The sequence below is a fragment of the Podarcis vaucheri genome, assembly GCF_965113315.1.
Source record: "Podarcis vaucheri genome assembly, chromosome: 8".
NCBI classification, from domain to species: Eukaryota; Metazoa; Chordata; class Lepidosauria; order Squamata; family Lacertidae; genus Podarcis; species Podarcis vaucheri.
The window spans coordinates 69812412-69837136 of NC_138766.1; the positions used below are offsets into that span (position 1 = coordinate 69812412).

The window sequence follows — 24725 nt, forward strand, 5'->3', positions numbered from 1 at the left end:
ACCTCGGGTTAAGAACTTAATTCATTCCGGAGGTCTGTTCTTAACCTGAAACTGTTCTTAACCTGAGGTACCACTTTAGCTAATGGGGCCTCCTGCTGCTTCCGCCGCACCACCAGAACATAATTTCTGTTCTTATCCTGAAGCAAAGTTCTTAACCCGAGGTACTATTTCTGGGTTAGCAGAGTCTGTAACCTGAAGCATCTGCAGCTCGAGGTACCACTGTAGTCTTATACACTGAAAAATCCAGTACGTTCTTTAAAATGTCTGCTGGAAGAGATGCCTCTCCATGCCTACAGATGCAAGGCTGGCTCAGTTTTACTGCCTGAAGTGAAGTAGCAAATATGTATTTATAAAGGTATATACTACCCTCTCATAAGATATTGGGGCATGAATACGAATGTACACACAAGTCAATGTGCATAATACCCAAGGGCAGCAAATTATTGTGACACCAGAGGCATAAAATAAAACAAGCCACCTCTCACCCTAGCAGTGAAAATATATCAACAAGAAATCAAAAAGGTCTTAAATTAGTTTTAGTTACCATAAGTGATAATTATTATTTTTTTTGGTAGAAATAGTGATATTATTCCTTATTAGCTATTCCTAAGTTGAGGTGCTTCTAGTGTTTAAATTTTTTATAATGTTTATTTCTTAAAAAACATTTTTTATCACAAAGAAATGTTTGTTAAGGGACATTTCTGCTATCTGTGTTTTACAGAGTGGGGAGTTGAGAGGTAGTAATTTGCTCAAGGCCATCCCAGGGGCTGCAATTTGAATTCAAGTGTCCTAGTTTCAAGTAAAAGTCTGATGGTCAATGTGGTCCCTCCTGTTTGTTACTTGAAGAAATTATTTTCATTGTTCCCAAATTCAACATTGCCTAGAATCAAAATTGACAGCTTTTTGCATACAGGTTCTGTGATACTAGGATATTTCCAAACATCCACCAAAATTTATCTTTATTAACTATAACTAGGCATATGTGAAACCTCCTCTGAGAGGTTATTGGTAGCATTATTGACTCTTTTGGCTTCTCTCAAGAAATAACAAGCACATTCATTACAAATTTTGCTTTAGACCAAACACTAGTGCTAACTGAAACAAGGACACATTTTGCTTTGTTTGGACTGTATGTTTTTTATATTTTTTCCAACCTAGAGGAGTCCATTTATTGAGGCATCATCATGAAGACTGGCCCTATCATTAGGCAGTAGGGTGACTGCCTTAGGTAGAACATGCTAAAGGGTGGTGTTGAGGGAGCAGAAACTGAGATCTTTGTGCCAGGCGACTGGCCCTGCGTTCCATAAGCTACTTAGTGGAGGATGTTGACCCATTACCAGTGTTCAAGATTCAGTTGCCACTCCAGTTGGCTTCTGTACATGGAATTAGTAGGGAGGGCATCTTGTCTTTCACCTCAGGCAGCAGAACATCTTGGGTCTGATCACTTTGGCAAATGCAAGGTGTACTTTGGCCTTTTCACTGTAAAGAAATGAAGCAATTGCTTATTCTCACCCCACAGCATATGAAAATTGAATCATGGCATTTCAGAAATGAGCTCTATCTAACATTTATGATATGCAAGTGGATTGTAAAAACAGTAGAAAACTAGTGAGGGCCTTTTGAGACAGCCTGTCTGCAGTCCTGGCTATTAAAACGGGTTGAGCTTCAGACTATTGGTCCTGATTTCTGAAAACCAGAAAATTGTGGGGGGTTTTGCAGGGAAAGCGTAGATTTACTAAAAAAAACCAACAGGACCAAAAGAAAAAGTCTGCTATTGTGAGTCTGCTATTACTGGTCAGTCTGTCTATCCTGGTAGTGTCTACTATAACTGGCAGTGGCCCTTCAAGTTCTTTGGCAGAAGCCTTGAGTCTTGCCAACTATACTGAAGTGTTGAACTGTGGGATCTTTTGTGTGTGTGTGTTTCAAATTTACAAATTTAATAGGTAAAGGTAAAGGGACCCCTGACCATTAGGTCCAGTCGTGACCGACTCTGGGGTTGCGGCGCTCATCTCGCTTTATTGGCTGAGGGAGCCGGTATACAGCTTCCGGGTCATGTGGCCAGCATGACTAAGCCGCTTCTGGCGAACCAGAGCAGCGCACGGAAATGCCGTTTACCTTCCCGCTGGAGCGGTACCTATTTATCTACTTGCACTTTGACGTGCTTTCGAATTGCTAGGTTGGCAGGAGCAGGGACCGAACAACGGGAACTCACCCCGTCGCGGGGATTAGAACCGCCGACCTTCTAATTGGCAAGCCCTAGGCTCTGTGGTTTAACCTACAGTGCCACCCGTGTCCCAAATTTAATACACAATACTTATTTTCCAATTAATATTCATTTATCATTTAGCTTCCCCTCCACCCCTCCATGGTTTCCCCATATTTTCTAACATTGCTGCATATTATAATTACTGAATACCCCATCCTTTCTGCTTGTTCTCAGATACATGTTTTATTGTAGTTCTTCATTCAAATCCTATTTTCGTTTTTACATGTTTACAATAGCTCTTTAGATACTCTACAAAAGGTTACCAATCCTCCTGAACTATGGGATCTTATACATGCAGAGCCTGTGCTCTGTCTTTTATGGGACTTCTCAGAAAAGAGTAGCTGCAGTAGCCATCTTTAAAAAGCAGCCATGCTTGATGGGTCTGTGGGTTTTTCTTCTAGAGCATTTGGTCATAGTAGAAAAAAGTTGCAAGACTAGTTCATACCACGGCTGCATTCACAAGGCCAATTAATTCCATCCCCCCAACATTACCCTGTTAATTTCACATGAAATTTGAGCTTTCACACAATGTAAAATCCAAAAATCTAGCAGAATATAGTGGAAGTTTAGTGCTCATTTCCATGTTAATCACTTTCAGAAAAATATGCATTTGCAGCCCCATTAACCCAGAAAATTGCAGGAACAAAGCGGTAAAATTTAGGGTGGCATACTTTCATACAGTTCTTTCCTGTCATTCTCATGGGTTAATCATGAGGGAAAGGGTGGGGAAGTACAGAGCTGGTTCACCCATGAGGCAAGGCGAGGTGACCACCTCAGGCGGCAGAATCCACAGGGGCAGAGGATCTGGCCTTCAAGGAATGCATTTGCTGCTGCTGCTACTGCTGGGGCAACAACAGCTGTGGTGTGCTCCTTGGAGGCTGGATTTGCCTTCTTCTCAGCAGTCCCCCCCCCCAACCATGCCCCTGTTAGAATTCCTGCTCCTTGATTGCAGTCATGGGATTGTTGTCTATCACATGATGGTGTATATTTTGACTCCACTGAGTGGGAAGTGATGGAGACAGGATGTTTGTGTTACTGTGTTCCGTGAAGTGGGACTATTGTCCTTTCTCTTAGCTGTCTGATGCTGGGGAGAGAGGGAGCCATGTTGCAGTGCTCCGTGTGTGTTTATATGTAAATAAACGTAGATCAGCCAAAATGCTGAGTTGCTGAGTTCTGTTACACAAGCTGCGAAGACTCTGCGGATCCCTAAGTGTGCCGATGTCTGTTGGCATCGGACTGAAGAAAGCTTCTGAAGCTCCCGAGCGATCGACCAGGAGGGAGAGAACATGCCAGTCAGGCATGTGTCTCTGCCAGGGTCCTACTCAGTGTAGGACGAGCTCCTGACAGCCCCCTCTACAGCGGCCTCTTGGTGAATAGGAGACGCTGTTGTTTTCCTCCCAACCTGAGGGAGGAAATGACTCTCTGGGATCTCCTGGGATCTGTACTTTTCTGGCATAATTCAGAGCACATACATACTCATAAAGGCCTTTGATTCTCTCCTTGTCCCCTCCCACACCTCTTGTTCCTAACGTCAGCAAGGAAGGACTGGAGGGAACTAATGTTTGAACAGCCCTGGACATTAAGCACCTGAGCTGAAAGCTTGGGAACCTTCAAAGGTGGGCGTTGATCATCAACTTAACCCTTGAAAGGTCCAACACTAGGCATCCTCCACTTGCAACTTCATCCTCTGTCTTCCCTCAAGCCCCTAGACTGATTTGGGATGGAGGTCCCAAGTGATAAAGCAATGGTTCTCAGCCTGGTTGTCTCGCCAGTCCTCTGCGTTATACATGATTTCCCAAGGAAAAAAGGCCAAATGCACTGCTTGAAGAAATATAGTTATGCTGTGTGAAAGAGCAGCTGGAACCAAATGAGCACATTGAGAGCTGTAATGAGAATGATGAAACCCAAACCTTGTTCACAAAAAGCGGTTAAAGGATTTGTTCTGTTTAATAATGGATCGTGAATAATGAACACAAATGAAACGGAACTCTTGAGTTAAAACAAAAACAAAGGAAAGTCCTTTGGTTTACAAAAAGCAGTCAAGGCTTTTGCGCATTTATTAATGCACCGAAAAGCAAGGACATTTTTCATGATATACAATACAGTATTGTATTGAATAACCTAGGCTGCTTCCACACTAGAAATTTATTGTGGAATAGGCACACCTTGTTCAATCACTTTCTCTGGGGTATCTGCATGACCTTGTGAAGACAGCAACCTGTTCCTATATTTTCCTGTTCATTTCCCTCTCCCCCCCCTCCCAGGTTCAGAAAATTGACCTCAGAAGCATAATGCAACAGATTCATAATGACTTATTGCACAGCAGTTCAGTAGGTTTGGAGGCTAGTTATGGCTTGTATGGATTGGTCTAGCCATTTCATTCTCTATGATCCATACTTCTCTCTAGAAATAAGTTATATTAGTTTAATTTTTAACCGTTCCAAATAGCATTGTCTTTATATGTGTTTCTTTTCTCTCTGCTGCCCCTTCCCCACATTGCAGTGGGGGGTTAGGAATCATGATCAGAAGAGCCATGAAGGAGGATTTAACCCAGGCATAGGCAAACACAGCCCTCCAGATGTTTTGGGACTACAACTCCCATCATCCCTGACCACTGGCCCTGTTAGCTTGGGATGGTGGGAGTTGTAGTCCCAAAACATCTGGAGGGCCGAGTTTGCCTTTGCCTGATTTTAACCCTTTACCTCACACTTTGGTCCCAATGAAAACTGTCCATCTTGGGGCAATATGGACTAGAAGCCTATCTGCAAAATGTCAGCCGGGAGCAGAGTTGCTATTCCGCTTGCAGCTTAGAGAAGAACAGCAATGATTGAGTACTGCTAAGTTGCCCATGTCTGGAAATATCCTTATGCTGGCACGCAGAGATCACCTAGAGTTTATGAACTCTTTTTATTTGTGATTTATAAAATAGTTTGTGTTGGCAAGCTTGGATTGAAGAAAGAAAAATACTTGTCTTTTGCATCCCGTTGCTTATGTGCTAATGTCTGGGATTCCTTGCCATGGCTTCTGACGTCATGCAGTGATTTTTAAAAGTTCCTGCTATGACACATAGGCAGGATTTTTTCCTTAAAACAAATAACTTTTAGTGCATTTGTACTCTACCAAAATGTATTCCCCATAACACACCGCACAACATTTGGGGCTAGAGGTGGAAATGTACATTTCAGTGCCAGTTTTAAAAGACAGTGAAAAGTCTGAAAATAAGGAATGCGGGTTGAATCTGCCAAAGCTTGCTGCTCTGATGTCAGTAGGTAATGGCAGTGGGTGTTTCTTATTTTTATTTTTTAATGAATAAATAAATCAGTTGAAATGAACGGAGAGATTAAATGGGGTGCCAAGCATCCATTTCATCTTACTCTTAGGTGGAAAGAGTTGTGTGTCATTCTCAGATGCTATTGCAACATTAGAGGTCACCCAAAAACTATCTAATACAAAAGAACCACGTTTGCTCTCTCTCTCTCTCGTTCTCTCTCTCTCTCTCTCTCTCTCTCTGTCTACTCCAAAAAAGTAACATGGATGACATACAGGCCTAATGTCACTGCTGCCCACTCCACGGTGACAAAGCCTATCCTTCATGTCTGCAGGCGACAAGGGACAATGTCCTAGCCAGCAGAGATTGTCTGCCTCGAACGCTTCCTCTTAACCACCTGTTGTGTCTTTCCTTCTCTGTCCGCCCTGACAAACGGCACTGAGTAGGGCTCAGCTGGACACAGAGCCCTTTGTCAGTCAGCATCAGGAGGCATTGTCAGCTCACGTTGCACGGCTTTCTGAACATTTTTATTTTAAGACAGGTGGACTGGAAGTGCTGTTTCCACCTGACCACTTCATTGGATGTATAGAGACTGCATCCAGAGGCCTGCTGGGCCACAGGAAGAAAAAGCTGGCACCCGATTTCTCAGTAATGGAGCTGGAGCCAAAAACATATGTTTTTCCCTTCTATACTAAGGCCCTTTCTACAGCTATGAAGCTGTATTGTGCCACTTCTGGGAGCTGTTAAGGGTGCTGAGAGATGTTAGGAAACTCCTGCTCCCCTCACAGAGCTTCAGTTTCAAGAACGGTTAGCAAACAATCCCTTTTCACAGGGAACTCTGGCAATTGTACCCATGGCTTCCCTCAAAGAATTAAGGGAGCTATAGTTTAAGGGTGCTGAGAGTTGTTAGGAGATCCCTATTCCCCTCACAGAGCTACAATTGTCTGAGCTCCCTGTGTAGACCCAGTGTACTTGGATCATCTTGAGGAAGCCACATATTAACCCCACACTTCTTTGTTGGAGCCAAATCTTGGTCCTACTGAAATGAAAGGAGTTTTGCAGTTGACTTTGACGAGGTTCCCACTTGGTCCTACCAGAGAGTCTCCACAGTTTATAGGAAATTATGCTGGTTGAAAAACAAACATTGAATCTCCCTGTTAAGCAATCCACATTTTCTCCCAGGAGCAGCTTTTGGCACCAAGTTGTCAACATTTCAGAAGACTCCGAAATGATGCCCTCTTGGGCCAAGAGCAATAGAATCTTGGCAAAAACAAAACCTTAAAAAGCAAACATTGACTTAAAAATCATTAAACAGAATTTCAAATATTTAGTCTTCTATCCAAGCATTTGAATGCATGGTATTGATTTGCTTTTGCCCCCCTCCCCCAAAGGTAGAATGTAATTATTACAATAAATTGGGAAGGCAGCGCAATCCTATTTCCAAATTTATTATTACTATGTCTATTCAGAAGAAACTCCTACTGAGTTCATTGGGACCTACCTGAGAGGAATTCTGCAGCATAAGTTATGTTTTGGTCACAGAAATTGATTAAAATGGGAGGATTGATGTGTAGATGATCAGAATATTGGGCACTTGATCTAAATATTAAGGGTACTGTGCCAGCTCAGGCTTTCTCAACCTTGGGTCCCCATATGTTGTTCCACGTCCCATCATTATTATTTTTTTAATCATGTTTATTAAAATTTCTAATAATAACAGAATAGGAAAAATAGAAAAGATAAAGAAAAGAAAGAAAAAGAGAAACAAATTTAGACCCTTCTTTTCATAGCCTTCTTTCTGGGACTCCCTCCTTCCCCTCCCGACTGTATTCCCCTTTTCCTAAGTTGGTTCCACAAGCTCTCATTCCCAATTTAAACCTAATACATTTTACTCATAAGCCAATTTAAATTTACACAATCTTAACAACATTCCTCATCTTAAAATAAAACAAAATTTTTCCCCCAAGATCAGTTCTCATTTCCTTCCACGAGTTCTCCCTTTCTTAAAAAAAGTAAAAACAAAAACATATAAGATCAAAGTTATAAAGAATATAAGGTAGAAAATATAGGAAAGTTCAAAAAGTTGATTACATAGCCTTTGGATTCTAAGATTCCCCCTCCCTTCCCCGGTTTAGATTCCCCATGTCCATCTGTCTGTATGTTGTCGGCCTGGAGGTCTTAAGTCCACAGCCAAAATTTATCTCAATCCATCTTGCCGGTTTTCTTTAGGTTTGGTTGTTTTGGTAATATTTAACTTCAAAAATCCAGTCTAATAGAGGCCTTTGGTTTTCCTTAATCATTTGTTGCTCCTCCCGTTGTTCTTTCCGTGTCGTAGTTAGTCCTTTGCTCTTTTATTTCTTACTTTCTCAGGTTTCTGTCTTGTTCAGCTGTTAAAACATTCTTGTTCCAAGATTTAGTGTCTCTACAGAGGTTTGTTATTCAGGGACAAAGACTTACGTCCAGTTCCTTTCTTGCTTCAATAGAAGATTCTATTGTATTATGGTCACCTCTGTAGACAAAATAGTATTTCAGTTTTACAGCTTTCCCAGGAGATAAGACCTGTGCACATCCCAGAGTAGTTTTCCACATACGACACTTGTAATGTCCCGAAACCCCTCTAGGGGGATTGCAATAACTTTGTATCCTCTAATCCAAAAGTCAAATTGTTGTTTCTTTTTCCCCGACAGTTTATGTCCATATTATATCAAATTGTAACAAAATTAACCAGCAGAATACTTGTAACAAAGTCCTCTTTATATTCTCTAGCTTTGACAGCTCCTTTGACAGCTGTCAAATTCTCCATCTCTCTTCGCCAGGCTCTCCGAATCGCCCCGGTTCCCGGGGGGAGGTTGCCTTTTTCCTCTCACCCTCCACTCTTCTCCTTCAGCACAATTCTTGTAGTTCACATCGTGGAGTTAATAATTTTTGTCATCAATAAACTTCTGAATCGATCTTGGTTTCCCAGTCCTTGTTTTAGCATGTTTACAATCAGGGGGGGGGGGACTGACTTCCTTTTTGGATCCCCCCCGCTCGTGCCGAATCCGGAAAAAAATTCCTTTTTTTCCTCCTTTTATACCCGGTTGCCCAATTACTCACAGGTTATCGCCAAATGTCCGAATTTCCAAAGGAAGAAGCCAGCGCTCTCTGTCGAATGGCATGTGGCTGCACTCGGCAGGGGAAGCGGAGGACTCACAGCACCACGCCACTCCCCGGCACCCGATCCGTAGCCTTTAAAAAGGCTCCTTCACAAGTCGGGAGGGCGCTAACGGTGCCAGCCGAGTCACCATGTCCACGGGGCCCGTGCCTGTGGTTTTTAAGGGTCCCCGCGTCGCCGGCGCGGTAGGACCCAGCCCCTGCCGAGCCGACTCCCTCCGGAGCTCGGAGGGAGTCCGCCATTCGGCGATGGCGCCAACCCGGAAGTCCCCCACGTCCCATCATCCATAGCTAGCAGGGGCAACAGTTACGGATGATGGGGGTTGTAGTTCAACAACATCTGGGGCTGCATTAGCTTAAATCAGGGTAGCCAATGTGATGCCTTCCAGATGTTTTGAACTACAGCACTAGTCTTCAGTCATGCAGATAGGGGTGCTTGTAGCAAACTGGAGTTCCTTCTAATATCAACTCCCATTTGCAGCGGCAGAGCTAGCCGCTCGGGCACCCAGAGCAGCACACATGCCGTGCACCCGGGGGCCGGCCGAACCGCCCAGGGGGTGTTTGGCATGGTGGCGATCACACAGGGTCCCCGGACATTTGACGGTCTATTGATCCCTGTGCCACCACTGTGCTCGCTTCCCCGCTGCCACCAACCCATTACTCTCGGGTACACACTGGGTCCAGACAGTTGTTTAAATTAAACCAAATAAACAAGTTTATTTCATAAGCATTAACAAGTTTATGGTTTTTCAGATAATTTTCTTGTCAGTTTCTTAACCTTAGTTTCTTTACCGGCCTATACCTGCCTAATACCTTCTGACTGATTATCTCAACTGTTTGACTGACTCCTCTTAACAGATTCACTCTCTCACATCAGACTAGCCCAACCCACAGACTTATCCTCCCTCTCTCTTCTCTAACTCCAGACTGACTTCTTAACAACTCTAACTCCAACTCCTCCCCTTGGGTTCCTATTGGTTAATCATTTTACACTTAGTTAACCCTTTCCTTATGAACCCCAGTATGATGTCACACACCTAGGAGGGCAAACGCCACAGGCGTGGTGGCGATCCGCCCCAGGGGATGATCAGCGTAGCAGCGATCTGCCCAGGGAGGATTTTGTCACCCCACTCTGGGATGGCACTCGGGGCAGACCATCCCCACCCACCCTTTCCTATGCCCCTGCCCATTTGGTAGATACAAAACCACAGGCCCATGGGCATCATCCAAGCCAACCCCTCCAATCCTATAGCAAGATAGTTCCCCAGTCTCTGAGCGGTGCGAGATTGCAGAGGTTCCAGACGCTCTCAGGGTCTGTTTTCTTTTGGGAATGGGGCACAGTGGAGACTGGTGTCTTTATTATACATGGTTTATTTACATATACAGTTGTACCTTGGTAGCCCCGTCAGACGTTGAGCTTCCAAAAATAGTTCGCAAACCAGAATAGTCACTTCCGAGTTTGCGGCATTCAGGAGCCAAAACGAGAACTAAGCTGTTTGAAAACCAAGGTATGACTGTACCTACAACCTGAGACTACGATGGAGGGGATCACAACATCAGCACCCCAAAAGGGCCTTGTTTCTCCCATAGCCGCAGCCCTGAATTCAAACAGACGTAAAACATAATTCTCTGCTTCTCTCGCTTTACAGCTTGCTGCCTTTACCAGTCTGCAACTGGTTTTCTCTCCCTCACGTCGCACAAAACTCTGCCCTAAAAGCTCAGACTTTTTGTCCTTCTAACCATCTAAGAGCTGGGGCAGGGATTCTGCTTCTGTTGTTGTTGTTTTTTTAAATGATATTTATTGGGAATTTAAAGTTACATAAAAAAAAGAAAAAGCAAGAAAAAAGAGATTAAACAATACAAATCAGTAAAAAGAGAATAAAAAGTACAAAACATACAATACACTAAAATCAAAAACAAGAACAAAAGAATAAATTTAAAAACAAATCCAATATTCCCATATCCTTATCTTCATTAACTTGTTTCATCGACCTCCTCACACCTCCCTTTTTTGTATTCTAACTATTAATTATCTCAGCAAATCCTTTCCATCTTTCACTGTATTCTGTCCTTTAGTTGTCTTAATTTATTTTAGCCTTATCTTACCATAAAAAAGAAAAAACCTTAGAACTTAAAAACTTATTTATACATAACTCCTTATAACATTTCTACTAAAGCCTAATAGTTTCATTCCAAGATTTTCCTAACAGTCATTAATTTTGCAATATTTCTCTAAATGAATTTTTAAACTTTCTGCCAATCTTCATCCACCGTCTCTTCTTCCTGGTCTCGGGTTCTGTCAGTCCTTTCTGTCTGTTCCATCTAGTCCATCAACCTGGTGATCTTATGTCCGAGGCTCTTAACTCTTTTCCATGTCCCTTCTGCAGATCTTCTTCATAATTGTACCTGCACTTTACTTTGTCTTCTGCTGGTCTTGTACTTAATTTCCTTCCTTTGTCTCTGAGGAGTAGATCTCGGGGGAACAACCTAAGACTGTCTTTATCCCTTCTCGACCGGTCAGCCCGTTCTCCATGGTTAGCACTAAAATCCAAAAAATATTCCAAAGCATACTTCAATGTCCCTCCAAAGTTGAGGGCCTCGGCCACTCCAATCTCCTCCTGGCCCAAAACCAAATCCCAAAAGTCAGGACATCCCTGCATAGGAGGATCTGACCAACTTGCCATCTCCAGTCCCGACAGGACTCCGTCTCTCCAAGTCTGACTCACTCCAGATTCAGTCATCAGAAACGGCAGCTTATGTTCCTGCAAGGCCACATCTCTCTCGACTTGTATTACTTGAGGTTCAACAACAACCTCCTCCTTTGTCTTCTCCGTGGCTTGCCCTGTCAGGGCAAATTCCTGGGTCAATTCTTGAGCAGGTTCTATATCAGTGTTCACTGTTTGACCGAAATTATCAATTGCAGTAGTCATCAAATCCATCTTCGCATGAAGCTGCTCCAACAAAGCACTTGTCCTGCACAAAGCAGACACTAAGGCTTCCTGTGTCAACATTCTTGTCCAAGGTCAATGTCTGTTTCTCATGATCCTTAATCTCTACAGCTGTAGAGTTCCCCAGGTCCACTCCAACAACAGTTCAAAAGCTCCCTCTAGAGGAAACAATTTCTATTTGTATCCATCCTTTTACAAGCAGATCCAGCAACAAAATTGCTTTCGTTTTTCAAATCTTTGTTCCTTTTTAGTGCAAAAGGAAACATTGGAGTCAATATGTTTCTCTTATTTGACTATCTGTCAACATACGTTATTATTCACAGTCAGTGAACTTTCCCAAAACGTCTATCTTTGACAGCCCGTTCCCAGGTTCAAGACGATAGGAATTTATCTTTCTTTACTCCCTCTCCTGCAGGCTTGAACAATTTAAGATTTCCCCCCTCTTCTCCTGCTTCCAAGGGGGGTTTTTATAATTTTAACCGATGGAAATTTAGTCCTTTACAGATAACTTTCCAGACTTTAGCTTGCGATGACTTTGCTTCAAGCTATTTACAAAAGCGGAAGGCGGACTTCCTGTTTAGACCTTCCCACTCCGGTGCCAAATTATGAAGTTTAATAATCCAATTTTCCGTTCTACTCACGGGTACTTGTTTAGAGTCCAATTGTCCACAGAAAAAAAGTCAGCGCTCTCCGACAACAGCAATGCAGCTTCACTCTGTGAAAATAGCAATCGATTCGAAGCACCGTGCCGATCACCCCACGTCGCTCCGGATCTCCGTAGCCGGGTTTCCCCGTGAGTAGGGGAGGCGTAAAAGGTGCCAGCCGAATCCCAGGTCCACAGGCTTCTCCCGCCTGTGGTTTTTGATGGGTCTCTGCCTCGCTGTGGCGGTCCAGACCCTGATTTTCACAGAGCGGATTCCTCCAGATCAGAGGAAATCCGCCATTGCCGGTGGCGCTAACCTGGAAGTCCGGGGATTCTGCTTCTGGAGCAGAGCTCCCTTTGCTCTGTTCTGATACTGACCTATGACCTTTCCTTTGTTTCCCTTAATGGCTTATGGCCCAGGTGATCACCTCATGAAGCTAGCCTGACATATTTTAACACTCACTAAGATTCTAAGGATTAGAACTTTGGCACCCACAAACTCATAGCAGTGTGCTCTCCTAGCAGAAACACCCAAACCACAATAATAGCCAGGGGAGAAATAACTAACATGGTAACATTGACAACCACTCTCATAAAATGCCCAATAAATCCATTACTCACCATTCTCACAGTTGTTCCCAATGGTGCAGCCCCATTAGTCATGATGGAAAGGCACCAGTCAACATATGGGAGGAGTGGGAATGCCATGATGACGTCATGTAATTTGTTCTGTACTCTGGCTGTGTACGCACTGTACACTTTTAAGCACATGACCTCTCCCAAAGAACCCTGAGAAGAAGAAGAGGAGGAGGAGGAGGAGGAGTTTGGATTTGATATCTTGCTTTATCACCATCCAAAGGAGTCTCAAAGTGGCTAACATTCTCCTTTCCCTTCCTCCCCCACAACAAACACTCTGTGAGGTGAGTGGGGCTGAGAGACTTCAAAGAAGTGTGACTAGCCCAAGGTCACCCAGCAGCTGCATGTGGAGGAGCAGAGATGCGAACCCAGTTCACCAGATTACTAGTCTACCGCTCTTAACCACTACACCACACTGGAGAGATGTAGCTTGTTAAGGTCTTGGGAATTGTAGCTCTGTGAGGGGTAAGCTACAGTTCCCTGAATTCTTTGGGGAAAGTCATGTGGTTTAAATGCATGGTGTGTACGCAAACAAGGCATAAGCCCACTTCCAGGGAGACCACAGCACTTTCTCCAGCACAGCCAGTATCACATTTCAGGGCTTTGGAGGAGCCATACCACAAGGATCCCTCAGGCAGGGGTTCAAATTCCTTGACACCTCAAACACAGGTCACACAACAACCCTTTTGCATGAGAAGCAGGTTCAAAGGGAAGGAAAGGGACAGGTGCCATTACAGTCTCAACAACCAAGCTGCAGTAGAGCCCAGCAGCTGGGAGGAAGCCTTCAGACAGAACCTATAGGCAACAAGCCTCTTTGAGAGCAGGAATCCTACACAGACAGTGTTGCAAACAGTATTCCTGTGTGTACAGAGCATGCTATTTGTGACGGAGAGAGGATAGAGCCAATAGGAAGAATGGAACTCAACGGGAAACTCAATGGGGAAGAGCACTGCAATCATAAATGGGGAGAGTGGGAGAGGAGGTTGAGACATACCAGGGAGAAGGGAATCCAACCTACACAAGGCAAATGTGATTTCTGGGGACCTGGTGGGCAAGGACAATTGGGCTTTCAAGTAAACCTGCATGGGATTCAACCACACATCCTGTTTCTTGCATCGCATTCAGAAACCACCCGACTCCTGTGTTCCACACGTATGGCTGCCAGCGAGAACTATATGCAATGAATTCCTGGTCAGACCTGTGAAACGCAAGACCCTGGAAGCAGTTTGCATTCAAAGGTCCTACTGGGAGCCAATCGTGTGTGTATATGGCAGTGCCTTGAAGTCATTTCCACATAAATGCGTCCTAGGAGAGAGTCGTGGGAATAATCCGGTGTCTGAAGAACATAGTATGAAAAATGTGTTCTCTTTCCTGTACATTCTAATGCTGGTTAGCTCAAGTTTCCCTGAAATGTACAATTTGAAACCTAATCATGAATGCAGATTTATTTAGATTTGTAATAATTAATGAAGAGGTAAATAAACCAGAATTTAGCAAGCCCAGAACGAGACATCAATGTTGTCACTTTCTTCAGTAACTGCCATCTGTTATAGTGTACCATTTGTCATCCAAGCTGTTGTTCCACTGAATCATAGTTTTCCCAGGGCATTTAAATTTAACCAAGAGTTTGCTGTGTAGCTGACACCTGTTGGAAAGAGTGGAAAAAAGTATAAGCCTCAAAATAAAGCAAAAGAGAATATCAATTCATCCTTCAGCCCTTTTCCTTGAATGCCTGCTGCTCCCGGTATTAACACAAGCTGTTTACAATGCAAGAGGAATTTTAAGGCCCACAGGAAGGGATATGCAGACAAATGTTGAAAATGTCAGCTGAGTAGGTTTGTTCAGAAGTCAGTGGCAAAACAATGACTCCAATGTAGTCGACTCTCACAAATGATATTAGCTCAATATTAGATGCTCTCTTTGGGTTCTATAAATCCCCATCTATTGGGAATATGTTTGCTGCTGCTTTTCTATAAGATGGGTGTAAACCTTTTATGAAATCAGGAAGCAAGTAAACCCTACTAAATTGGGAAGCACAAAGCAAACGGCGAAATCTCAAACACGTTAATCATCCCATGCCTTAATCCGTCCTTGTGTGATTATTGAACGTTTTGGGTATGTGTGATGTGATATAGCCATATATAAAGTATACAGGACACTACAGCTGAAATTTAGTCCATTTCAAATAGCAAACAAATGACTCTTCATGGTAGTACACCTGTCCCTAAGTCCCTGCCAACTGTTGCCATTTTTATGATTAATCTGTTTTGTTTTGCTGGGTTTCTATCTTGTTTTGTTCACATGGCAACAGTGGAAATCAGACAGTAGGGAAGTCAAAGGCTAATCATACCCAAGCACCACACAGTACAGGCAACCTTAGCTACAATGTCCTTAGTCATATTTTATAACAAGACAGAAGCCAAAGCCATTTTCTAATTAATGTACTTTTGTTGTCGTTTAGCTTCAAACATTTGCAGATTAAATATTTAGCTTGATCTTCAAAGGCCTCTTCAGGCAAAGGGTCTGAGGAATGAAGGAGAATCATGTTCTGAGTATGTGTAGCATGTCTTTGAGTTGCCAGCCAGTTCAAGGTCTCAGGTCCTTGTTTCTGTTAATTGCGCTTCTTCGAAATCTGTGACTTTTAGATGCTTTGTTCAGTTAACAAGCGCTGCAGTGCAATTTAATATGGTTCCATGGGCAAATCCCACCTTTGCTAGCTCTTAAACAAGGGCAGCGTGGCAGACTGTGGAAGTGATGGGAGTGAATTGTGTCATTATTAAACACAAAGAAAAGGCCCATTCAACACATGCTGTTTGGCTGTTCCGCAATATATTTCCAGCCTCCTAAAAGTACCAAATTGGGAGTCCAAGAAGGTCCTATGTGGATCTGCAACTATTTGTTGACAGCATCGTGGTAGTCAAAACACATTGGTTGCAATGGCAGGTGGGATTGCTGAAGTCTTTTTCCCCAGACACCCACCCACTTTTTACTTATTTCTTATTTTTGCCAAGTTAAATGTGTGTAAGTTGCGGTATTACGGTACTTACACCACATCTTAACCTTTAATACAGATTTCTTCAACCTTAGGTCCACCAGATCAGAAAGGCCAAGTTGCTTCCTTTTCTGTTTGAAGAAATATTATTGTTACAGAACACGTTTCCCTTAGTACACCCCTTTGCTGTTAAATAATTTTTGTCTGCTTCTACAGAGAAAGTAGAGGAAATGATTTATTGCTAAGTTGATATCTGATGCATTTGAAACATGCAAGTTCTTTCTTGGGGCAAAAAGAAAACAGCCTTCCAGTTTGATTTGTTCTCTTCCAAATTGCTCCAAAGTAGATAGGGCTTATTTGATAATAGAGCCTATATGAAAACAGCTTTCTCTTCCGATCAGCTGTTCATAGAGAAGTTATGTTACCTCCAAGCTTTGCTAAGGATGAACTAGGATTGCTTCCTGCAGCATTAACATTCTGTGAAAGGCTATCCTGCATTATATAATCATGTAATTTTGCTCACTTTATCCAGGCGAGCTTTATATCCTGTTTCCAACTGGTATCATTGATTGACTCCAGACATGTCTTTCACTTGTTGAAGCATCACAATCTGAGTCAGGTTTTTGCAAGAAGACAGTCTAAGATCAGTATCCTGAGCGTCATTAAATTTTCCTATATATATTGCAGTGGCTGCAAAATAAATGAAAAAGACAGAGCTAGACAGACAACATTGCTGTAAATTGTTTTGGTGCCTCTGAAGTTTAATCTGAAGTTGAGTTAGCTGATGGCACTTCTGATTTTTCTTATTTCATATTGCTGATGGTTATTTTTACTATGTTTGTATATAGGTATATTTTGATGTAATTGTTGTGTCCTTTGGCTAGCACAATAAACTTATTGAACGGGGCATGCGGGAGGAATCTTTAAAGAAAGAAAGATAATACTCAACTCCATATACTTGCTAAACTTGTTCTCTGAGCATAGCTTTTAAAAATCTGGATCTGTAGCTTGACAATAGCAAAGGAGATTCTGTGAGGCTCTTGGAAGTGATTGTAGGATTGAGGGCTCATCCTCAAGGACCACCTCTTTCCATATGAACCTACCTGGACCCTGAGATCATCTTTTGAGGCCCTTCTCCATGTGCCTCCTCCACGAGAGGTCCAGAGGGTGGCAACACGAGAACTGCCTTTTGTAGAATGCTCTCCCCAGGGAGATTCTCCTGACACCTTCATTATATGCACCTTTAGGGTCCAGGCAAGAACCCCCCTCTTTAACCAGGCCTTTGGTTGGCTGACACCCAGTGCCCTTTTAAAATGTGTTGGAGGGGTGCTATTAGGTTGTTTTTGTATTATGTATATTGTGTTTTTATGTTGTGATTTTATGTTGTAACTTCCCTGAGACCTGTGGAAATAGGGCGGTATACAAATTTATTAAATAATAATTAAAAAAATGCTCACTTACCTTTTGCCCCACACTTTCATGGCACAGCTCTGCATTTTCCCAGTCTGTGTCAAAACACATTCCCCCCCCCCACTGCTTTCACCCCAGAAGACCTGATCTTTACCGCTGAATCAGAGCAAAAGGCAATTTGGATTTGCCATTTTCTTGGATCCAGCGGTAAAGAACTGGTTTTCATGGGGAAAGCGCAGGGGCAAAGCACACACCCAGCACTCAGGCACAGACCTGGAAAGTCCCAACCTGCACCTAGAAATGTGGAGCCTAGCTAAGTGTGGATGAGCCCCCCTTCCCCTTCCCCCCAGAAGATAGTGTTGGCCCAGGTAGGATGAGTTATGTAAACTCCTTTCATAGATTTAGGCTGTAACCCATTGAACAACATTCTGATTTGACTTAATACTTATATGCCGCTTTCCCAACAACCAAAGCAGCTCACAAGACTAAAAGAATCAACAAATAATAACAATGCTACCTGGTTTTGTAAAATACTTTTTTTTCGAGGGAGGGTACAACAAACACAATAAAGGGATCAAAGCAACAGAGCATGGGAAAAGCATATTGAGTTGCCTTCTACTATGTAAGGCCATTGGTCCATCAAGCGTAGTATTGTCTACACTGACTGGCAGCAGCTCCCCAGGGTTTCAGGCCGGCTTCACTCCCAGAACTAGCTGGAGATTCTGGGGGTTGCACCTGGGACCATCAGCATCTAAGGCAGATGCCCCATTGCTGAGATACATCCCTTCTCCATATATTAAGCAACACAAAACAGTAGACTTACAGTACAAGCCTATGCATGTTGACTCATCATATGCAAGTCCCTGCTTGCTGGGTGGCTGGCAGGTAGAGGGAAGCGGGGGCAGGGGGAGGTGATTTGGTATTTAAAACACCTGCACCCTCCCCCAGTTTCTAAATTCAGAATAAAAGAATAAATGAGCAAGCAAGAACAGAAAGGAATGGGGAAAAATCCGGGCTGCCACCGCATTCCAAACTACAAACCAATGTTTTATCTAGATGTTGTTCGGTTTCTGTGGTTGGCCAGTGATAAAGGCACAGCTGTGTAGCTATACCAACCTATTCTGGCTTTAAGTTGTAGTGTTACATTAACTATATCATGCTGAAAACATACTGTTTATCTCTTAATTATCACTCCCAAGATTTAAGTTTTGTTTTGTTCCGTTAGCTATTTGATAAGCAGGCGGTAAGCAAATGATGAAATGGCACCTTTTATCAGTCCCAGCAGAATATACTATTTGTTGGAATGAGGACGTAGATAGCCTTGCTGAGTTGCAGGTCACAAAGGGGTATGTTAGCTGGGAGCAGAGATATTACAGAGCACAAGTAGGAGTTGTAGATCCCTGGCACCTCTGTTTACATAGCTCCCCTGGCCTGCCTTTGCCAAGCATGGCTATTGCTAGCCTTCATCATGTTACCACGTTTGGAGACTGGGTCCCAGTCAGTTATTTCTCATAACACCCAAGCTTCTTGCCAAGCCCACACATTTCTCTGTGCTTTTTTTTTCTTCTGGCGGTAATTTTGCGCATTCTTACCAAGGAATAAGGCCGCATTCACATTTCACCACTTTAAACAGTCATGGCTTCCCCCAAATAATTATGGGGGCTGTAGTTTGTTAAGGGTGCTCTCAAAGCTACAGCTGCCAAAGTTCCCTGTGAAGAATAATTTATGGTTCATTTATGGCTCTGGGTTCTGTAGTTCTGTGAGGGAAATAGAGGTCTCCTAACAGTTATCGGACGCGGGTGGCGCTGTGGGTAAAACCTCAGCGCCTAGGACTTACCGATCGCATAGTCGGCGGTTCGAAATCCCGTGGTGGGGTGCGCTCCCGTTGCTCGGTCCCAGCGCCTGCCAACCTAGCAGTTCGAAAGCACCCCCGGGTGTAAGTAGATAAATAGGAACCGCTTACTAGCGGGAAGGTAAACGCGTTTCTGTGTGCTGCGCTGGCCACGTGACCCGGAAGTGTCTGCGGACAGCACCGGCTCCCAGCCTATAGAGTGAGATGAGCGCACAACCCTAGAGTCTGTCAAGACTGGCCCGTACGGGCAGGGGTACCTTTACCTTTAACAGTTATCGGCACCTTTAACAAACTACAGCTCCCAGAATTCTTTGGGGGAACCAACAACTCTTTAAAGTGGTATCATAGTGCTTTAAATGTGTTATGTACTGAAGTTCTCACCCTGGGCCAGCAGGGGGATACTGTAGATAGTTTTCACTCATGTCCACATATGCAAATAAGGAATTGAAAGTGACGTTCAGTGATTGGATAGTTACAGAAAGTTGTTACTGTTGCATTGTAGTTGAGCTCTATATAAGCCGGTTGGCTGAACCCGTCAGCTGAGTTCTGTTCTGGCCTGTGAATAAACCAGAGCTGTCTGAAGAATTGCTGTGTCGTCTGATATGTTCACTCACAACTTAACAAAATGTATGGTGTGAATGTGACTCAAGCCTTTTTGAACTCAGTGGGGCGTACCTTCTGAGTAGACAAGTGTAGGATCGCACTGTTAGGGTCTGTGAATTGTTAGTGCCCAGACAGGGGCTGTTCCTTCCATTAGGCAAAATGAGGCAGCTGCCTCAGGCAGCAGCAAGGTGTATGCCTCAGCGTACACTCCCTTAAGCTAGCCTGCTGCCACAGGTATATTGGAGGGTGATGCCTTGTCATGAGTGTTGAAGTATTTTATTTTATTTATTTTTTGAGTTTATATACTGCCCTATATTCAGAGGTCTCAAGGCGGTTCACAGAATAAAATCAAAACATAAAACGACAATATACACAATAAAAACAAAACAGAATACCTGCCCCCTAGACCCCACATTTTAAAAGGGCATAAGATTCAACAGCCAGTCCAGTCAGCCCTTGAACCTGGAATGGAGAGAGGGCACCATCTTGTGCTTTACCTCAGGGGTCCATAAGTATATAAATTTATTAGGAACAGCTAGTTCTTTGCATATATATAATGAAAATCTTCTTCAAATAACACCCCTAAGTCCTGTTTTTAAGCACTGGGCTATGTTGTCTTGGTAGCTGAAGGGATGTTTTTCTCAGGAGTTGTTAAAAATAACAAGGCTGATAGCGATCTCGAAAAATCCATCAGGATGGGTGGGCAGAGCTGGACAGATTTTGGAGCACTATTGTTTGGATAGTGTCATTATGTACTGTATAACATGTTTAATTTTTGTACTTTCCATATAGCCCACACACTGGGATACAAGAATACCAATCTGATGTACCCAAGATTCCCACTGCCTGCATTTCAGTGGAAGATGCTGAAATGATGAGCCGGATGTCTTCCCGAGGCACCAAGATTGTTGTGACCCTGAAGATGGGAGCCAAAACCTACCCTGATGCTGATTCCTTTAACACAGTTGCAGAGATCATTGGGAGCACATACCCCGAGCAGGTGGGTGACACTTGGGGAACAAATTAAGCACGCCACTGAGATTATCCTAACTCATGCTTTCAAATTCACTGTAAACACACTGAGGTCTGGTGTCAACATTAAAACATTAAAACCGGGGGTTGCCAACCGTTTTGAGCTGGTGGCCACGTTAGAAAATGTAGGGAAGAACTGTGGGAGCCAGTCACAAAATGGCTGTTGTAGAGGCATGCTGTAACCAAAATGGCTGTGTTGAGGGCATGGTATAAAAGAGATGACTACAAGATGGTGCAGGCGCCATCATTAGCAGCTCTGACATTGGGTGAAAAGGTGCCCACAACTACCAGCACCAGGCTCACTCACAGAGACAAACTCTCCACATTTCTATATTCCTTATAGACAGGGCCAGTTGTACCATTAGGCAAAAAGTGGTGACAAAGCATTGGAGGGCAGAGCCGTGTGTGCCACTGTCTTTCTTGGGGGCAGAGAAGGATACTGTCCTATCACCAGTGCTTAAGGAAGATTTTTATATGTGAAATTCAGGCTACCATCTTGTCCTTCCCCTCAGACAGCAAAATGCCCACAGAATAATTCTTTCTCAAAGTGATGTGGCAATTACTCTCATTTTCAGCAGAATTTCTGTTAACAAAAGTGAAGGTTTCACACACACACACACCCAATTTAAAATAATAATAATATGGCTGAAGTATGAATTCTCCCTTTTAAAAGAAAACAATGCTTTTAAAATGGAGAATTTTAATAAGATAACTTCATTACTTGTTGCTGCTAACTGCGTTGTAACTCCTTTACCGTAAGATCAGAGCTAATAGGTTTTCCAAATGTGCATTTAATATGCAATGAAGATATATATTACAATGCATGACATTACATCATCTAATAAATATAGACCTGCTTTATTCCCTCAATACCCACCTGGCTCTCAGATCTGCTGAGGCTGGTGTTTCTGGGACCCCTGTTCCATATCCAAGATGGATGGTTTAAGAGCTGTTAATAGATATGCCACCCACTTCGGATTTCTTGCCAAAGATTTAGAAGGCCAAATCTGCTATTATTGTGCTTCTGAATTTCAGGTTAGATTACTTGTTTCGTAAAAAAAGAAACAGCTGCTTTCTTTTTTTCCCTTCAGCTTTGCAGGCTGTAGCACAAAGTGAGTCTCAGTGGCTGAATCTGGCATTGCTTTCTGTTGCAACCCTGCCTCTGATAAAGTGCAGGAGTAGCACAGGGCTTAGTCTCAGCAAGGGCTTCACTCTGCCGCTTGTTTTCAATGCCGGAGCTCAGCCATGTACCTTAGGAGACACCCTGAGCATGTATACAGTTTCAGTTTCCTCATTTTGAATAACTGGAGCCAGCCTTCATACAACTGGGATTAGGGAGTGGTGTTTCTGAAGGGGCGGCTTCCGGACAAGTTTTGTTTTTCACAGATGACACTGAAATAGAAATTGGAAAGTAAACCCTAAAGAGGAATGAATGCTAAAGAAGTTCCTCTCTCCTTTTCTTTTATATACGCTCAGCGACAGTGTAGCCACACAACTGTTCCTTAACCCTTACCTGATAAGCTGGACCTCTGTTTCTTTGCTTTAAAAAGTTAGAGGATTTGTCAAACATGGGCTACAACTGTGGCTATTTGCAGGCCCTAGGAGTGGAACCAGGAAGGCTATGATTTCAGACACTGTGATGTGAGCATCGTTCCAAAAAGCAGCGTGCTGGTCCCCAACATGTAGCTACCCCCCCATCCAGCATAAGATGAGACGTAGCTATACAGTGGGACGCGGGTGGCGCTGTGGGTTAAACCACAGAGCCTAGGACTTGCCGATCAGAAGGTTGGCGGTTCGAATCCCCGTGAGGGGGTGAGCTCCCGTTGCTCGGTCCCAGCTCCTGCCAACCTAGCAGTTCAAAAGCACGTCAAAGTGCAAGTAGATAAATAGGTAGCGCTCCGGTGGGAAGGTAAACGACGTTTCCGTGCGCTGCTCTGGTTCGCCAGAAGCAGCTTAGTCATGCTGGCCACATTACCCGGAAGCTGTACGCCGGCTCCCTCGGCCAGTAAAGCAAGATGAGCGCCGCAACCCAGAGTCGGCCATGACTGGACCCAATGGTCAGGGGTCCCTTTACCTTTACCTTTAGCTATACAGTAATTGAAGGCAATAATTCCTCCGTGCCACTAGGTAGTTAAGTCCAACCAAATGAATGCATTAGCTCCTCCTTGACTGAGCTGATGGAGGTGGTCTTGGGTATGGTGCCACGAAGGAGGTTCACTTGATCCTTCTCACACGCTGGAAGCATGCATGAGGGCATTGTCCTGGGCAGCCCCACCCAGCCCATCCACATGTGCACAGGCAATGTGTTTGGCAGCTATCCGAATGAGTTAGTTGTACATACCAACACACATGTGTAGCATAATCCTGCTTGTGTAAAGGAGATCTACCGTATGTGCACACATTTCACAGCCACTGAATGTGGATCTGGCAGAGTGTGTGGCCGCCACACACGTAGGTGACAATGGACAGGGATACCTGGCTTTCATTTATTTTTATTTATTAGATCCTACTCACTTGTAGTTTCAGTGTATGCAAGTGCTTGTTTTAAACCCCATAAGGTCTCCCAGGCTTAGTGTTCTTTTGACACTTGTTTGTCGGTGGGTTTGATGTTGCATCAAGTTTTTATTGTTTTCTGTGTTGAAAACTTGCAATAAAAATTCATATATATGTGTGTGTGTGTGTGTGTGTGTGTGTGTTGTGTCAAGCGCATGTTCCCCCACACTGCCAGTGTCTTTTCCCATCACTTTCCTTATCACAAAAATTACAGTGTGCATGAAAAATGGGTATGTGGCAAAAGAGCACAATTTAATTGCACAACCTGCATTTACCAGTGTGCAACTGAATCCCGCTCTAAAATAGCAACAGTCTGGAACAGTCTTTCTCAACCTTGGGTCCCCAGATGTTGTTGGACTACAGCTCCCATCATTCCTAGCTAGCATGGCCAGTGGTCAGGGATGACGGGATTTGTAGTTCAATAACCTCTGGGGACTCAAGGTTGAGAGAGGCTTGTCTGGAAGGACCCAGTGATGGAGAAAGGGAAAATGAGCAGCAGGGTGGTTTGCAAAGATCTTGCGCAGGGAGTCTCTGCAGTCTCCACAGCTTGAAAGCCAGAACAGCTCAGGACCATCCCAGGCTGTGTGCAAGATTGTTCCCTTCACACTCCTGCTGCAAGATTGCCCCCTTCCAATACAAAGGCAATCCAGAGCACTAAATATGCAAAAAAAATTCAAGATGAGGTGGACAGAGGAACACAACTAGCCAGGGGTTAGATGAATAGTGTACTCATGCACTGCACCAGTTTATGGGCTCAGACAGAAGGCTTTCCATCAATCCTCTTGGGGACAGGAGGAGGTCAGGGGTTGTATTTTCTGAAGCCCCCCTTCCCCAGTAGAGGGTTTATGACAGTCTTTTAAATTCCCCTTCAAAGTTAAATTGCATGCACATTTTCAACTATGTATATAATTTGGAAATGATAAATAGCTTTTTAGCAGTATTTCTGCCACTGCTCAGATGACATCATTCACTTTATAAACTTATATAACCCCCAAAAAGGCACTCTTCCATGTGATTAGCTCAGCAGAAAAAAAGCCTTGTCCCATTTACTGCCAACCTTTCTACCACCACATGTATGTTTTGGATTGCTAAAAGACTGGGTAATGTTGTAAACGCTCACAAAAACACAGTAAAAGTGGAAAGAATGTTGAAATGGTCGGTTTCTGTTTTTTTAAAGCAAAATTTGAAACCATGCGCCCCAATGCTTCACAGGACCCTAATATGCACATTGATCTTCAGCTTTGAGGTGGGCAGACTTTAGGGTTAGGGTTGGGTCATCTTCTTGTTCTTCCTTTACCAGAACCCCAAGATCCACCAAACTGAGCCAAATGCAAAAGACATACAGTCAGAATTAAAGAGCAGGGTGGTT

General features: G+C 43.6%; 1 protein-coding gene across 3 annotated transcripts in view; it reads left to right on the forward strand.

The window, feature by feature from the left end:
* Positions 1–24725, forward strand: part of CPQ (carboxypeptidase Q) — a 165256-nt gene that overhangs the window by 38188 nt on the left and 102343 nt on the right. For all 3 annotated transcript variants that reach the window (XM_082235761.1, XM_082235760.1, XM_082235762.1), the window contains one exon: positions 20564–20771. In XM_082235761.1, coding sequence (XP_082091887.1) covers positions 20564–20771 — 208 coding nt within the window. The remainder of the gene's footprint in view (positions 1–20563; positions 20772–24725) is intronic.